Source organism: Perissodus microlepis, chromosome 11, assembly GCF_051167445.1.
Source record: "Perissodus microlepis isolate ML-2025 ecotype Zambia chromosome 11, ASM5116744v1, whole genome shotgun sequence".
In the NCBI taxonomy this organism is placed as follows: Eukaryota; Metazoa; Chordata; class Actinopteri; order Cichliformes; family Cichlidae; genus Perissodus; species Perissodus microlepis.
Genome location: NC_140471.1, coordinates 32,664,065 through 32,683,055, shown reverse-complemented (window position 1 = coordinate 32,683,055; position 18,991 = coordinate 32,664,065). Strand labels below are relative to the sequence as shown.

The window sequence follows — 18,991 nt, the reverse complement described above, 5'->3', positions numbered from 1 at the left end:
ATTCAGACTTATGATGAATTTCCAACTTTCCCCACAATAATCAAGGGATTCTTTTTTGTATTCAATGATAAAAAAAAAACGTGTAGTAAACGTGAGTCTTTTTTTCCCCTTTTTTTCTGCTGCCTATTTCACAGTAAGAAATTACAATGTGTGACTCAACAAATTTCTGTAGTAAATTATCCTAAAAAAGGCTGTTAAGATGTTAAAATAGCACATGCATCACAGACTTAGAGTCACCACAGGATTTATCACAGCTTCTTTTATGTTGTGCTGCATCATGTGAATTCTTTGTAAGGGGTTTGTTTGTTTGTTTTTTTGCTGCTGATACAACCAAATTTCCCCTTGTGGGACAATTAAAGGATTATTCTATTCTATTCAATTACAGATGAGTATATGTAAAAAAAAATCCACTTCAGAATACATAATAGTAAATATTTCATACATCTGTGCCTCGTGTTGGCACTCAGCTGATTCTAATTAAATTTTAAAGACAGAAACTCTGATGCGAGGTGGGTCCTCGTATTGCATCGTTAGTAATGTAGGTAAATGTTTCATGGCTCTTCTCTGTGATGGATCATTGTTGATACTTTTACTGTCCATTCTGAGTCAGTTATAAGAGGTGAAGTCCTTTATCAATAGTGGCAAACTTTTAATTTTAACTCTCTGAAGTTAGCTCCTGAAAGGTATCTCGACTGAGGCCGGCTGCTTTTATCTTTTCCACCCTGTACGGATACTTTTACTCGAGTAAAGGACCTCAGTGCTCGTTTCCACCTCTGCTGGTGATGTCAGACAGCGGCTGGGTCATGTGAAGGGCAGCAGCGGAGGAGGAGGTTCACGGAGAGTTCACTCGCATACATTAGGTAACACCATCGGTCGCTGTGACATAACTAGTATGAAGCAGGTTGAATTGAGACATTTGTCAATAAAGAAGAGATAAGTGGAAGAAGTTCTGCAACAAACTTTGTTATGCAAAGCAGCCTGAATGCGCTTTACCGATGCTCTCTGATGGAGGACTACAGCCCGCTGGCTGCGCATCAACATGCAGTTTGTGACCATCTGTGGGAAATATAGGTTTGTTCCTGCTCCCCTCTGAACATAACGCAGACATGCTTCAGTGTTAACACAGTTTGCATCAAGTGGGTTTTAAACTACTTCGGTGCAGAGAGAAATCACCCTCTCTGAAGGATTTTCCTATGCCAACGACATTCCCATACGACTTCACGGAGACTCACGACAGATCATGTTCGACTATATGGAGTTTCAAGTTTTCGGACCCGGGGAAATCGTGGACTTCTACAGCACTTCCAGTCCTTCGTGCATGTTGCAGGAGCAAGACCAGGATTTGGCAGCGTTCTTCCCCGAGCTGATCGAGTCCGACTGGCAGGAGCACCGGTTCTCGCAATGTAGGTGAAACTGAGGATGAGTGATGTTGTGGTGCGCAGAAAGATCCTAATTTGTTTTGGTGTCCAGTGGAAAAAAATATATATATTCAATTCAGATCAATTCACTTTTATTTGTATAGCGCCAAATGCCTCGAGGGGCTTAATCCTCTGAAGAGAAACCAGAGTAAGGCCATGTGATTTTACTGACATTATTTCACCCAGAATGAGAAACACCCACGTTTGCCTCCATCTGTGCAGGATATCCTCCAACCTGAAACCTCAAAAGGTTCTCAAAACGAATTTATATTAAGTGAATTTCTTACCAGTTTAACCAGAATTTATAAAGCATCAAATCTGTAAACTGTAAAAGATTACATTAAATATTTAAACAAACTGGGGGGAAATAAAGGTAGAGTTTAAAACAAACAAACATGTATTACATGATAAAAGAGTGTTTCTTATTACATTGACATGGAATGTAATTGTTTAAAAAGCCGGTTATAATGTACTTTAATACCTTAACAAACTGGTGCAAGACTGTGAATACATGCAAGTTTAAATTCAGTGCAGACACTGGAAGCAAACCAGTGCAAGGATAGTTTTCTCTTAGTTTATGACTTCAGTATTGTATTTAATCAAATGTGCATTTAGCTTTTTATTTAGATCTTTCCACTTTTGAATCATGAAATTGTGATTTGATTGTGTTTGCAAAGGGATGCATTTATATAACACTTTACTAAATTCGTACTTTAAACTAACATCCACATTAACATACCTGTACAAACATAATGGACTTTAAGCCTCTTATCCCTCTAGGATCAACACACACACCTTCAAAGTAAAGCCCAAGGACGATTTGAACCCAGAAACTTCTTGCTGGTATTAACCACTACACTGACCATGATGAAACTGGACTTCATCATATTGTGTATCAACTGCTATTAAATGGTCACAAGCTGCCTTTTAATATTTAAAGGCTGAGATAAAATGAAGCGTTATCTATTCTACATTCTTGTGCTCTGTATCTAAATGCTTTGATGCTTTCCAGGAGCCTCTTTTCTCTTAATAGATAAAGGATGTGAGAAGAAAGTGAAAACAGACTACTGAGCACATGGCAGCTCATGTCTGTGTGGTCGTCTTGGTCTGTGTTTGGGTCTGTCCAGGGACGGTCACTTTGGTGTCACCCTGAGTTCACCGGACGGTCACCGGCTCAAGAGGTCAGAGGAGAGTCAGACTGTTGCCAAAAGTGGAAGTAGCATTTTTAGTGGAATAAAGTATCAGTACAGCAATTTAAAATGTCAATAGTTAAAGTACTCATCCTGGAGTACAACCTGGAATTTGGGAAAACCTGGAAACTAGGCAAGAAAAACTATTAGACTTTAGATATTTTGGTCCTTCTGATCAGGTTTGGGTTTTTATTCTCCCTCCCACAAATAATAATAATAAAAAAAAATTTATTTTAGCAATAGAACATACAATAGCATGTTAGAAATGGGGACAAAACATACATAAATGGACTTTGCAAAAACAAAATAAAACTATATAACATTTTATTTTTTTAGTGTAATCACTGAATTGCTATTTACTCATATGATGGTAAATATCTGTTGTTTTAGTCAATGCAAGCAAAACTGCCACAATGTGGCTGTTTCCAACTTCTTTCTATATGACAGAAAATAAAATATTGTTGTGTAATAAACTGAACTCTGACAAGTTATGATGACCACATTTCATCTGTTTCTGACATTTAATTGGATAATCAAGAAAAAGATTATTGTAGGTCAGAAATAACTTTGAATTAACCTGATAATTATTATCATTACTGATAAATCTGCATACTGTTTTCCCTTGAAAAAAATCTTCAAATGTGAATTTAACTGACAATAATTTCACAATAAGAAAAGAAAAAATCAGTAAATATATTACAGTTGATAATCTGTAAATGTAGTTTTTGTTTGTCATGATTTAAACAGCTTAGCTGATTGTAGCAAGCTAAAAAACATTAGAAAAATAGGAAGTTCCTTTACCGAAAGTTGCAGGTTGCATAACAGGCAACTGAGGTTATTCACAAAAATAAAGGGTGAATCCCTGCTTTCAGTATCACTAATAAATAACCCAGCAGGCCTCAAGCAGCATGCGGCCTTAATAATTAAGGTTTACTAGTCTTTAATACCAAGTCAAGCATTTGTTATTTTATCCAGCTACATGTTGCAGCTCCTGTCTTACTGTAAACCACAATCAAAGGCTTTTAAACTTATCTCTGCCTCCAAAATCTTTTAATGTTTTTCTAGATTTATTGTTTGACTCAAACAGTGCATTGTGGTATACATCAAACAGCACCATCTAAATTGGGATGGGGGCAACCCTCTTTCCCCTACCAAATCACTTACACCGCCCTGCCACACACACTTTCTGTTTCTGCGTCCTCCCTCTCATCAGTCAGTTGGGCTTGTGGCATGCTCCTGCATTGTTTTGGATCTGGGGAGCAATCGGCCTGATGGGGGTGTCCTAGTTTGACCCGCCGATTCCAGGTTCAACCAGAGGCCACGGATTCAAGGGGATGGATATGAACAATTTTTCTCGTTTTGTCCCCTTTTCAAAACAGCTTTCTTGGTTTTGTGTCAGGGCTGGAACAGCGGAGGTGATCAGAGAGCCAGCAGGGAGGCCGAACGAGCCCCCTAGGCCGGACAAAGTATCTTCTTGGAAATGGCTTTAAAGTGGGAGTGTTGAGTGCTGTGGTGGATGTGAAGTGAAACATTCAGTGGAAAAAATGCTGTGCTGCAGTAGGTCACCACATGTGGAAAGCTGTAGATATATTACTGAGTCTGTTTGTGACTCATTTTCAAATTTATAAAGCAGAGATGTGATACATGCCTGTTTAATTTTATTTGTGTAAACTGAGCGTTGTGTTTGAAGTAGTGGGGCTGTACAGGATCATGCTATAATCTGCCACAGAAAAAAAGCAAGATTAGTCTACGCTTGGCTCAGTGAAGGAATCACAAGGTGATTTCATCAAAAAGTTGGTTGCTCAGGTCTGATCGGCCACGATCGGTGTCTGAATATATGTGTAACCACTCTCAGGGGCCAGTGTAGGGTCAATCTATCCTATTGTCACGACTAAAAATTAACAGAAGGTGCTTTGTATATTTGGACACAATAAAGCTTTTTTCGTTCCTTTGTTGTTTTGGGTAAACAGGCCCGAGACTTGAAGCGTTTTCTAGGATTTGAAATCACTAACTTAACGGGATAACATTGTCAGATGGGCCACAATAAATAAAAATGCATTGGCATGAACTGCAGGTCACAAGTGGCATAATTTGCCATATCTCTCTCACAGCAGTTTGTTCTTCTGTGTCCTGTTAGTGAATGTGGAATGAAAACCGAATATTCTTGAAACCTTATTGTTATAAAAACTCTTCTGAAGCATGCAAGCAGTCCACTAAATAACCTCTACATTTTAATACAATCTGCCTTTTGCATTTCTGAGCTCTGTTTGCTTCATCGTGTCAGAAATGGTTCATCAGTAATTTTCAACTCATCACTAAATGTTGGTATTTCTACTTGTTAGGTCTGCTTTGCAGATAAAAGGTCTAAAGTACATTTCATGTATGATGATAATAATTTTTGTTACTGCTTATTTTGTTGACAGGTTTCTCGCTGTATATATTAGACAAATATAAAGCTAAACAAGTAAATAATTTCATTTTAAAAACTGTGCAAGGCAACAACTTATGTTACAAAATGAATAAAAGCTTCATCTATACTGAGTAATTTTTCATGTTCTGACTTCTTGTTGCAGCTGTTATTTCCCAGCAATATTTCAGCTTCAGTATTTAAATGATGCGCTGAGTTTGATATCCATTTGAATAAATTTAACTGTCGCAGTTTGATTCTCCCTGAGATGCTCGTTTGATTTTATATGATTTTGTGTGTTTTTCAGCGGTGGAAAGTCAGAGTTCCAGCTCCAGCTTCAGCTCGGACGACCTGTTTACCCGTCCTGCCTCACCACCTCCACCTCCACGCACTTACAAACCCTGCTTTGTGTGTCAGGACAAGTCCTCGGGCTACCACTATGGAGTCAGCGCCTGCGAGGGCTGCAAGGTAACACGTCAGGCCGGTGGTCTGCTTTACAATGCCCCCTCTGTTAAGCTTAGATAAAATCCCAGACTTCGTCTTTTAAAAGCAAGTCCCTGTGTCATGCTTGTATTTACAAGATGGTCTTAGTTTTTCCTGCTAATCTCCTAAACAGATAAACAAACAAATACCTTCTTAATATGCGAAATGTGACAATATCATATGTTTTAGTTTTTTCCTGTATAAATTCACAATTTTTTTTAACCTAAATCAGTTCAAATTGAATGAACCACTGGATAGACAGACACAGTATTTGTTTTAGTTTTTTTTCTTAATCCATTTTCCTTTTCTTTCTTTTTTTTTTTTTTTTTTTTGAAGACCAAACAAATCAATTTAACTCCTTGTTTGAGTTAAATATCTGAAATACATTTAAACAAGGCTAAATATTTACTCTTTAGGTGTAAAGGAGTAAATTTAGGAATAAATTAATCTTTTTTGTCTAGCTTTAAAGTCCACACAGGCCTTTTTTCACATTGTAGCAACTTAATAGCTTAAATTAATTAATATCTTATCATTCATTCATTGTCCTGGTGTCTCTGCAGGGCTTCTTCCGCCGCAGCGTGCAGAAAAACATGGTGTATACCTGTCACCGCGACAGGAACTGTATCATTAACAAGATCACCAGGAATCGCTGTCAGTACTGTCGGCTGCAGAGGTGTTTCGCTGTAGGAATGTCTAAGGAGTGTAAGTGTCACATCCTCTCTGATTCACAGCAGGCCTCGAGGGATTTAGAGTCAAAATTAAACCTTTCTTTTAAAATGATTCATCTGCTATTACAAACACGACTAAAAGGTCAGTGCAGTCATGTTGTCAATTTGAATGACCAACTCAAGTTTATCAGCATGTAAAGAGCTGCTCAGTTTGTGAGTGTGGTTTACTCGAAGTTATTTGTGTCAAGTTTTACATAATACTGGGTTTGTGGTTTCGTTGGGATGACCGAGTGTTCAGAAATTTGATATAAGGAAACTGCGTATTTGAGAATTGGATATTACGGAGCCCCTCTGATGACATGGTCCAAAAAATAAATAAATTATGCCCACAAAATACTTATTTGTGGCCACAAAATACTATTTCGAGGGCACGAAATAGGTATAACGTGCACACAAAATGCTAATTTGTGGGCACGAATTGGGTATAACGTGGCAACGAATTACGCATTTGTGGCAATGAAATAGATAACGTGCGCACATCATATTGATACAATTCCTGGACAGCTGCGTAGAGACATAAGCATAAGAGTAGGCTAAACCTATACATCATGGACAGAGACAGTATGATTGAGTTTTATTTTAGGCTGGGAATGAGCTACAAATGCATTTTGAAAAGCCTGGCAATGCAAGGAACCATTATTATGGAGAGACATTTAAACAGGATATTGAGAGCCCAGTTGCTTTACAGACGTAAGTACGACCTGGGATAGATTTTATTGTCAACCAACTGCAAGGGCCTGGAAAGGATCACGGTTATGTCAAGGTCAAGTATTTCGTGCCCACGAAGTAGTATTTTGTGGCCACAATTTATTTATTTTTTGGACCATGTCATCAGAGGGGCTCTGTAGGATATAACTGTGTAACCTTAGACAAATAGTGCAGTACAAAAGAAACTCTCTCCATCCAACAACCTATTTTCTCACCAGCTTATCTAACTCTGGGTCATGGAGGGGGGGGCTTTAACCTATCACAGCTGACTTTAAACGAGAAATCCTCCCTCTCAAGTTTAAATGGTTTCATCCTACTGAGATACTCTGATAAAAACTGCCACATAAGCGGCCTATTTATTACTGCACAATCAGAGCAACAAGCTATGTATTGAAGTTTTAATGCAATTTGTTGTTACCTATATGGTGGTAAACATACACAAAGAAGGGACAGATTGTTTCCCATAAAAGGTGCCTGCAATTAAAACTACATGTATGTTAAAAATGTCTTATTTCTGTTGATATTAAAGAAATAATAATATAACAAAAACAAAATGAGCAGGAAAATGCTCCTCTTATTGATCTGTGGTAATCTATATTCAAGAAAGTCTTTTTTCAGAAAAAGTTTAAGCTAAAGTGGAAGAAAAAGAAATTAAACTTCTTTTGTCAATTCAAAATGCATAATGTTGTAATATATTGTCTGTCAGCATATTGAGAGTCTTTATTGTTTAATTTAACTGGATAGCACTTTAAGACTGAAAATTCATAGTTTTGTTTGTTAGAGAGAAAATATATAAAATCTAGAATAACAAAAGCATATATACGACCAAGGTAATACATATTAAAGCAAACTAAATTATAGCTACATAATAAAGGTGTAGCTTAAGAACCGCTGATACACTCTTGAGCTCTCAAAGGGAGTTTTAATGCTTTTCCATCTTAACAACCCAAGATTTTCATTTTGTTAGTGGGTTAGCAAATATTTTTTTTGTATAATTTTTTGTATAATACTATAATTAGTTGTAAGTGAGAAAAATGTGCAAATAACACTTTAACATATGATTTTCTCTTTTTTATAAGTTCTCTGTGAAGTACAGCAGCTCTCGGGCACAGTGACTGTACAATAGAAACAAAGGCTCTAATACCCAGCAGTGCAGTGACCTAAATAACTGAGAATGTGTTATGTGGAATGAGCAAAGGGCGGCGACAGGCCGGCACTGAAGGATCCACCCATCCACATGTTTTCATTATAGTTTTTCTATGCTCAAACACGTTACATAAACATATCACATGTAGTGGACAGATGGATGCTATGTAACTGCTCTCAGGCAGCGTGTAACATGATCTCTATTGGAGTGTTTACACAATGACGGCTGGATGTAGGGCATACACAGGGAGGAGGAAGAGGAGGAGGAGTGGTTGGAGTTAAGTGTTGCGTAATCCTGAGCTTTCCTGACATGTGTGTAGCCGTCTGAGGCAGTGGGACACAGAGAAACGTGTTGACACTGTTCCCGAAGTGATTATGAAAAGCTAACCTGGTTACGCTGCTTTCACGTGCTGCCTGGAATAACACATAACACATGCTTTCATTCCAGAGTGATTTATACCAGGAAGTAGTTTAAATTATTAAGAACCAAAACTGAAATTCCAGTGAGCTCTATTTAAATCACACCTGATGTCTAAACATCGTTAAGGTAAAATGGGTTAAAACCGCCATTCATATACTGGTGAATGCAGTCTCCTGGGTCCTGATTAAAGGAACAGTTGTGTTTGGCTGATGGTAAGATCAGGGATCTGCCAGGGAACACTATCTGTTGCAGGACTTCCTGTTTTTTTGTTGTTTTATACAGAGCTATGTCAGATTACAAGAAAAACTAACATAGAGGTCAATGTTTCTTCGCTGAAACTCTGCTTAAAGGATGAAGACAATTTTTCATAAGACATCCCCGTTTCATACAACTTATTGATACACATGTGTCTTCACAGTACTTACATGGGTTGTTTATTGTCTATCTTGGAGCACTGAGAGTTTTTGCTCTCAGCTCTTATCCACCAGTGTACTTTACATCCTTGGATCACATCGTGTGCTTTTGTTGTTTCCTTGACTAAAACACTGATGCAGCCTTATTTGTCAGGCGATTCTTGCTTTGCCTCCAGCTTGCTTACTGACTTACATTAATCAAAGTCAAAAAAACGCGTGGGACGTTATTGACTTTTGTCCCGAGTCTCCTAACTTCTGTCTGTGCAGAAAGTCAACACTGAATTTGAAAAAAATAGTACGGCTCCTGCTTCTGGAGTAAACTGCAAAATCAGCTAATCTTTAGGATCTGGTCTCAAAAAAGGAGTCTGACATGATTTTAAGTGATCAGGATATACATACAGACAATTACCTACACTTGTGTTATTGGTCAGTTTAGTTTAAAGATGAACATTGTATAGCACATTAATTTTAAACTTCCGTAGGAGTTTAAGTGGGCTGAGTTATGTTCATCCTAAAGTTGAAACCTTTAAATGAGGATGGCTGTCATCCTGGTAGAGTGTGCTCCAATTGTGATATAAATCTTTAATTAAAGGATAAATTTAATCACTAAGAACAGCTGTTTTCATTTTCAGTGATTCATTGCTCTAGGGACACTAATGAACCTAACGAACCTAAACCATGCTACCAAAATGCCTCCCGTAACATATCAGAGCCACTAGATCACCTCACTGTAGGGACCAGTTTTCAGGTTGTTTCTTTGTTTGTATCGTTGTACGATTTTCCCTGTGTATTTGGCCTCAGACAGAAAACAAAAAAACAACTTTTTTTCATATTAAACACTTTTTTGTTCCTTTAAAAGGTTAGTTTATTAACTTGAGTATATTTAATATAAATACTCAAAATTAAAGAAGGTGTTTTGTAAGATTAACATTTATTTAAACAGAGAATGATACCAGTTTAACCAATTTTAAACCACCTCTGGAACTGCTCGAATACCTTATTTGCTAATCATCTTGTGCTCTGCGTCATCCGTTTTCCCCAGCGGTGAGAAACGACAGAAACAAGAGGAAGGGGAAGAAGGAAGCAGTGAAGATGACCATCATGGAGACGTACGAGCTGACAGCAGAGCTCGGCCTGATCGTGGAGAAAATATGCAGAGCTCATAGAGAGACCTTCCCCTCCCTTTGCCAGCTGGGAAAATACACCACAGTAAGTCCGGACATGAAGCTAACGTTTCAAAACAATAATCTTTACAGAAGGAAGACAACCTGCAAAGAGGAAAAGATCAAAGCTGTGAGGTCTGTCCAGCACTTTATTATGATTTTAATTGACTTGGGTAAACATTGTATGGATGTGTAGATGAAGGAGAATTTGAACTTATATGGCAGAAACTGAAAAATAAGATTATATATCCCAAAATGTTGATACATTTTACTTATTTTAAACGAAATATGAAAAAATGTCTATTTTTCGAATGTGATTGATGACCTCGCTAAACCCTTTCCTGATGATTTTGGGCTTTTAATCACTATTTTCAAGTTTTAAAACAAAAACAATATTTATTTTTTAAATTATGCTGCTCGTAATTATGATAAAGTAGGGCAGATTAGATGGCAAAGCTGCCTTGTGACTGATGAAAATGACGGTATGTTTGTGCATCTTCCTTCATCTGGTTGTATTACATGGAAAAGACTTGAAACCAAATGGTGGCTCCATGGTTGTTATGTCCTCGTTTTATAGTCTGTGACCGAAAGAAGAAAGATGTTGACTGTCAGGGCAGTGACATTTAAATACTTGATATATGATTATTATTACCAGACAAAAACGGACAGTATTGAATACTCACTGCTGCATGCCTGGCTCATGGTCGGTCACTGTTGGATATTGTTAACACTGTCTGTAAAAACACATTCACCAAGGAGAGATCAGCAGAGCTGAGATGACAGACACTTATAGTTATGTCTGACACTTATAAACTGATACTTTTCTATACCTTTACTTGTTACATTTCTATACCTTTTTATTATTGATATGCACAAACTTTATTTAAATGATAACAGTCTTATTGGCAACTCAAGCCTTCATCTCTTTCATTATCTTAAGCGCATTAAGCCCATTTAGAATCACAGTTTCACCAAACATGCCTATTTTAACACTGTGGGTTAAGAGGAGCGCTCAGGGAAAAGCCACCATGCCAACAGACTGCACATCCAGAACCTTCTTGCTGTGAGGCAACAAGCTAACCTCTGTTCCTCTTTGCTTATGCAGAATAAAATTTGTTAGATTGTTTGGTAACATTTGAGACTCTGATTGTTAACAAAACCAAACAGACTCCTGATCACATTCAATCTCAACACATATATATATATATATATATATATATATATATATATATATATATATATATATATATATATATATATATATGTAACTACCTGTAACATAACTGAGACTAGGAGGGCAGTGCGGAGAGTAATTAACATGGTTCAAAAATCGTTAGCTGCCCTCTGTTGCCTCTGGAGCTGCCAGCTCCTCCTGTCTCACAAAAACTAGGGCCATCACAGGTGACCCCTTGCATTGCGCTCAGCACCTGTTTGACCCACTGCCCTCCGGACGGCACCTCAAGACAGTCAGGTCCCACACCTTCAGCCTCACAAACAGCTTCTACCACTGGGCCATTTGAACTGTAAACAAACACTGTTACTCCGTTCACACAAACCCCACCCCTAACACCCACCCACCGATCTGGGCGGAGCACCCACTCTATTCTATTCTAACATATAGCTACTGCCAATACTTACAGTACACACAATTTGCTATGTCTTCCAACATGTACAGTATGTCATGTGAGCATTTTTCTTTAGAGCAAAGGAAAACTGAATATAGGTCCACACTGAAAAAAAAAAACAAAACTCTTTTTAAAGATATGCTGGTGAAGATGTTGATTTGCACAGATTTAACTGGTTTATTCTTTGTTAAAAGGTAAAGTAAAAGAGGAGGAGAAAATAAAGGAGTGTGTTGTTTATGTAAACATGTCCTTTGAAACTGAAAAAACTGTACATATCATTATGACACTTTCCAGTAAAAATACATGACATTGCAAGAACTGAGCTTATGTAATCAGCACTGTTGCCTTTTTACAAAAGTGACATTAAATAAATATGGTTTGGCAACGTAAGTGAGCGATGCCTGGAAGTATGAGTCAAAACAGGAAACATATGAACACGAGTGACACGTGTTGCTCTTTAAAGACTATAACACAAGATTGTATTGATTGAAATAGTACACTAGGGCTAAGATGTACGACCTACATCCTAACAGTGCAGCAGATAATAGAAAAAAAAATCTTTCAAAAGTGGATACTAAATATGGATGTTTGTCCCTCTGGAGCCATTGACTTAAAAATCAATTAGCCTCTTGAATCTGAGCATTTTTTAAATTTCATTTCCATCTTAGAAAATGACTCTTTATCAAAATTTTTACTGTGGGATTTAGAGGTTTTACTCTACTTTTGAATATAAATTAGTCACTTTTAATAGTGAATTTATTTAGGGCCTCTTTTTTTAGGCCAAATAAAAGAACTGAGACAACATATATGTCACATGTTTTTCCAGTGGTCCAATGACAGCTGTAGCTCCACAGTGCTGTGCGGATTGAGGGATTATCCTTTTGCCCTTTTGATAACTCTTGTGATGAATACAAACAGGTTCAGACATCTTCTTTTAACCACTTATCCAGTTAAGAGATCCCAAACATTAGGTGAGAGGGTACAGGGTTACACCAACCTTCAAGCATGTCTTTGGATAACTTCAACCCTATAACCTTGGTGCTGCAAAGTGACTGATGCACTACTGTTGTGTGCTACTCCTCAGTTTGTTCAGACTGAAGGAGCTGGGTATTGAACCACAGACCTTCTAAATGGTTAAGGAGTGTAAGGGTTTCTATCCAAGAGATGTGCCTGAAACAAAGAAAAATATTACTTGTACACAACATGCTGCAGTTGTTTTAAACCTCTGTGTAATTTCAGATTTTTAAGGCTGACTTCTAGCGTTCATCATTAAAAACATCCAAAAAAGGCGGAACCAGTTTACTTTATCTGAAAAAAATTACACATTTTCAGCCATTCAACATGTTGAATTTATTGAGCTTAATCGATAAAAGCTAAAAAGTACATAAACAAATGTTAGTAAATGTTTACACTTGTGAATGATTATCTTGTAATGTTCAGTCATCTGTTATATTAAAATAGCTCGTCATATCTCATATAATTAGCATTAGCATAACTGTTACATAATTTTCATCATTATTTCTTTTTGAAGTGCCCTGTCATAGTATTTTCATCTCGGTATTTTTATCCTTGTGTCTGAAACACTCTCCTTCCAGCCTAGCAACAAACAGATAAGGTTAGCAAATAAACCGTGTATACACAGTGAAGCAATTAGCAGACTCAGCAAACTCACATACAGAGATATTTTTTAAAAAACAGCTGAACGCTGAATTATTTGAGGTCACCGTAAAGGTTTTTTTATTGATTCTGATTGTGTAAATAGGTTTGTAAAAGTATGTCAGTATTGTATTTACTGCTCTTTGCTGATCTCAAGTTTTCAAAATATTTCAAATTTAAATAATTCAGCTATGTGCACAGATTTTAATAAGCCGTTATCACAACGCTGAAACAACATGTTTCGTTTGAGCCAAACACCTGATCTTCGATTTATTTTGTCCACTCTCTAGAACTCCAGTTCAGACCACCGGATCCAGTTGGATCTTGGCCTGTGGGACAAGTTCAGCGAGCTGGCCACCAAGTGCATCATCAAGGTGGTCGAGTTTGCCAAGCAAGTGCCGGGTTTCACTGGCCTGACCATTGCGGACCAGATCACTCTGCTCAAAGCCGCCTGCCTTGACATCTTGGTAGGTCTATTTCAAAAGAAGTTTTTTGTTTGTTTTTTTTTTACCTTTAGATTTGTGGTTTAAGCCCTCAAAAAGCCTGACATATACTGTAGTTTTCATTAAACACCTACCGTTTTGTATTTTATTTCAGGTAAATGACCTGAACAAGTTATGTAAAGTTGCAGCTCTTCCTGCATTTCACACCTTTGGTAGATCTTGACTCACGTTGCCTGTCGACATTCATGCCAAAGACAAACTGACAGGCAAACAGACAGTGGTCCTCAGGCAGAGTGTTGCGTGTGTTCATCTAATTTATCCTCCATCATTCGCTGCCAAGTCTGTCATAACTGCTTTCTCAGTCTGATAATTTAGCTGCACCCTCACAATCTCTGCAGGAAGTCCATCAAAAGCTCTGTGACAAAATTTCCCTGATTAATCACTCTGGGAATTTTGTTTTCCTGATTTGGTTTTCATGTTTTTTGATAGAAGTGTGATGCACCATATTGAACGCCAATTATATATTATTTAATATTTGTATTCAAGCAATTCTCCAGAAACAGGGCACAGCATGTAAGATTATTTAAAGTTTAGATGACAAGGAGTTGGAGTGATGTCTAGAGTGGTCTGCTGTTACTCATACAGATGAGATATCATTACAAAGAAATGATTAAAAAAAAACAACTGGAAAAGCCTGAGTATTAAAAGCAGGAAGGTTTCTTTCTAAACTATTATGCAATATAAGTATTGAACCATATGATAAAGGCCTTCTGCCTGCAATACAGACAAATTTAGAATGATAAGGATTGACACATTATAATGAATATAAACAGATTGTTGTTTGTTTGCTTTTGAGTCTTTTTATTTAACATTTTTTAAAGACAAATACAATATTATTGAAAAAAATGACTTGGTACACATACATGTTTCCTACTTTTAGATCTTGAGGATTTGCACTCGCTACACTCCTGACCAGGACACCATGACCTTCTCCGATGGCTTGACACTGACTCGTACTCAGATCCACAATGCAGGATTTGGGCCGCTGACGGATCAGGTTTTCACTTTTGCTGGGCAGCTGCTGCCGCTAGAGATGGATGACACGGAAAGTGGGCTCCTCAGTGCCATCTGTCTTGTTTCTGGAGGTACTAAGTCTTCACAATCCCAATTACATTTGTAGTAATATGACAACAACAATCAACAATTAACAACTCCAAATTTGAAATTGTTGAAATGTTCAATATCTGTCTTGGACAGACCGGGAGGACCTGGAGGAGCCGTCCAAGGTAGAAGTCCTGCAGGAGCCTCTGTTGGAGGCGCTGAAGATCTACTCCCGTAAGCGGCGACCCAGCATGCCCCTGATGTTCCCCAAGGCCCTCATGAAGATTACCGACCTACGTAGCATCAGCGCTAAAGGTCAGGGGAACCCCACCTTGTCACAAAGTATTTCAAGTCATAGATTACAGTTTGTTACAGTTTGTACAATCCTGCTATTCTATTTTGAATGACTGCCAATGTTACTGCATTACTTTTGTCCGAAATGTAAAACCTTTCTGATCAGAACGTTGCTACTTTTTGGTTTCTTTGCGCTATTAAGTCTGAAGTTATGTTTACCCAGGATTAGTAAAAAGTATTATGTATTAGATGAATGTCACATGATTAAGCATTCGTGTTAGTATACTAAGTATTAGCAAGCGTTTAATTTATCATTTATACAGCATCATTCCTCCTTAGTATGTAATTTATAAATATAGCTATATTATTATGAAAATGTTTATTACTAGAAATGATTATGCATTGGAAGGCCCCTGTAGCTGTGCATGGTGTAACAGAAACAGATGAATAAACATATCTGTATTTATAAATGACATACTAAGGAGGAGTATTGCGTTATAAATCGTGAATTAAGCACTTGCTAATGCCTTACTAATACTATACTATTTTTATAAAGTATTATCTGCATTTTTAATGACTATACTTCTTTAATATTTAAAAGTTTTTGTAAGACAAACGAAAAGAAAACAATTTACTCCTCCTATCATCTTTTTGTCTTTTGAAATGTTTCATTTATTTATTTATTTATTTATTGTTTAATTCCTCTGGATAAAAACCGGGTGGAAATAACTTTGGGTTTAGTGGAATTTTCTTTGACTGTTTTCAAATCTTCCTTTTCTCAAAGTGCTTTCATCTGCACAGTGTTTGTTGAGTGTCTCACAGTGAATTTGCTGTCATCAGTGGCTGCCTGCTACAGAACTAGTGTTACTATTAATAGGCTACCACATAATAGTTGAGCAAAGTGTTCTTTGCCTCATGCTGCAAGGCATGTTATGCATTTCATCCTCCTCTTAGTGTAACCGGTGGGTTCCTACATTGTGTATCTGACACACTCCAGCTCCTCTCCCACAGGGGAATTGTAGCTGTGCATTTATTTTCACATTAAACATAAAGTACAAACTTATGTGCAGCATATTTGACACAAGATAAAAACCAGCACAACATTTGACATGCCTGACAATCAAAGGTGAAAGCTGGTGTCAGTAAATACGGGTAAAACGCAGACTTTGTTTATCTATATCACATTAAGTCTCCCTGCCAATAAAGCTTTACACGTGCATTGTTAAACCATGTCTACAGGAGCTGAGCGAGTGGTGACACTGAAGATGGAGATCCCGGGCTCCATGCCTCCACTGATCGAGGAGATGCTGGAGGATCTGCAGAACCTGGAGAAACACCAGAAGTCGGTCACCACTCAGCACACTCACCCCGTCTCCTCACAGCACATGAACTCTGCTGATTTTCCACTCTGAAGCTGCTCAAAGAACTTTTCTTTCCTCCGAGGGAAATCACTCAAAGGTGCAGCTGCAGATCAGAGAGTGACTTACCTCAGTTATTGTCCAGAGGTCAGAGCTCGATCTGCAGATATGACTCCATGTTTAAAGAAGAGATTTAAATCACACATTAACAAGTATTTCTGTAAACAAAAATCCTACTTCAAAGGAAGATGCAGTAATGCTTTAATCTCCATTTTTATAACCTCTGAGAATCACTCTCAGTCTTTTCTTTACTGTTTCTGGTTTTTACTGTATTTATATTTGCATGAAATATCACATGGATTAATTTTACCTCATCTAGCATTAGTTATAGCAAGATAGCAAATATAAGGAATCAGTCTTTAGGTTTTATATACAAATTTCTCAAACTCAGTTTGTACAAAATTAAAGGGAAATGCAATGTTTTTTTCCTCCATAAGGCTAAGTGTTCATAATCAGAGTTAACAAACTAATGTGTCTGAACTGACACAGTGTAGAAAATGAGGGATTAGAGGTAATGCATAAGGACAATAAACATAGCAGTGTTTGTATGAGCTTGTCAATGTTAGAATCTCTTTGTAAAGCTGCTGTGGTAAAATTTGTTGGAAATCTGCTGGACTCGTTTACAGCTTGACAGATTTATTACAAGAGTAAGCTAATGATAATATACAACTTTATTCTCTTTTTTACTTTCTAAATGGAAAAAGGTTTTCCCACTATTATCATAAAGCATATTATTGGGGCTGGATATTATTGTTATTATTATTTTGATACTGAGAAAACATGTTGGTTGCTGTATGAAGATTGTACAAAAACATTTCCTAGATTTTCAGCCATGATTGTGCTGTGGCACCACTCTCCTTACCTTTCTCTGTAGTGCCAATATCAGGTGAAAAATATTTTTGACCGCTGTTTAAGGAGGACCTATTGTGCTCGTCCTTATTTCTTGTCATATCTGTACTCTTACAGTGATAGATGCTTATATTAAAGATGGCTAAAAATTTTAAATATTGAGGTCTGAGCCAAAAGTTCAGGCTTCCTACAAACAACTGTTTTTTGTGTTTGTTTTTTGGTTATGGTTTTTTATACTTTTGGCACAGCTTCAGCCATGAGCACAGAAACTTTGTCTTGAGAGGGGCAGCCAATCCGAAGAAAGAGGGAAGGGAGCTAAAATGTCCTGTTTAAGGTGGTCAGTGAACTGAGGGGCCAGTATAAGATAAATGTGTGAATCATACAAACCTACACTAATGGAGTCCAATAATAAAAATATTTAACTGGAAATGAGCATAATCACTTAATGATAAAATACCTGCAAAGCTGACAACATTTCCATCAGCATGTGAATAATGATAGCCTTCTGTGAGTGTGTTAGCATTCAGATGTTCACATTTATCTTAAGGCGCTTAGCTGCTAGCATGGCTAAATGCCAGTTTCTGTAAGTCGTAACGAACTTGCTTTGCACACAGAGTGGACCGTGGGCATTACAGTGACAGTATCACAGCATCTGAAATCTGAATGATCATAAATCCACACAAATGCTAACAAAATTCAACAAATGATGAGACTGTAACAAATTAGAAACTAATGTGATGATTTTACATTAAAGATACACGGACCTTAACCTGCTTTTTGTAAGCCTCTGAGCAAGCATCCCGTGTACTGTAAGAACTCAAATGTGCCTATTTTAATTGTCCTCAAACTTTTCTGTCTTGACATTTCTAAAAGTGATTTTACTTATTTTGATGTCCACATCCCAAACGTTGCAGTAAGACTGTATGCATTGTATCATTTTACATGTTGCATTAATTTGTTATATCACTAAACAGATCACATTTCATATGCTTTTCTTTGTTCTATTAAAGTCTTGTGAATTAAATTTTATGCTGCTCTGTCATGTTTGCACTGAGAATTTAAGTATTTCTTTTTCTGGTTCAAGTTTAATTTCATGGGGCTGTGAGGTTGTTTGAGGTCAGACCATATTTACTCTTAAGGCTCATACTGCCCCCTGTTGATCAATCGAAGTACTGCATACAGCAGTAAATAATTTTATCTGATGACGTGTCCTAAGTGGGTGCAAAATTTAGAGTAAGGAGCTACGTTAGAGACTGCTGTCTAACATATTTTATCACTTTGATAAAATGGAAAAAGCAAATAATTACAGACCAAATAAGAATAAAATCACCACTGTACTTATTTCCCTTTCTTTGTGTTTTGATAGTTGTGTGTCCTTTAAATTTCTTTAATGTTTCTTGTTTGTCTTTGTCTTTCCCATTACTGGTCTGTGTTTTTCATTTCTGTTGCATTTTTAACCCCTCAAAAACAAGACCATCATCATCTCAGTGGGTTGTTATAATAATGAATAAACTTTAATTAGTCTGAA

The 18,991-nt window shown here is 37.2% G+C and overlaps 1 protein-coding gene across 1 annotated transcript; it reads left to right on the top strand.

Moving 5' to 3' along the window:
• Positions 1 to 811: 811 nt before the first annotated feature.
• LOC146378271 (retinoic acid receptor beta-like) lies at positions 812 to 18,438 on the top strand. The gene is made up of 8 exons (XM_084944236.1): positions 812 to 1,403; positions 5,323 to 5,483; positions 6,059 to 6,200; positions 9,957 to 10,123; positions 13,649 to 13,825; positions 14,742 to 14,946; positions 15,059 to 15,217; positions 16,436 to 18,438. Exons 1-8 carry the CDS (start codon positions 1,241 to 1,243, stop codon positions 16,606 to 16,608), a joined length of 1,347 nt encoding a protein of 448 aa, XP_084800362.1. The 5' UTR covers positions 812 to 1,240; the 3' UTR covers positions 16,609 to 18,438.
• Positions 18,439 to 18,991: the final 553 nt, after the last annotated feature.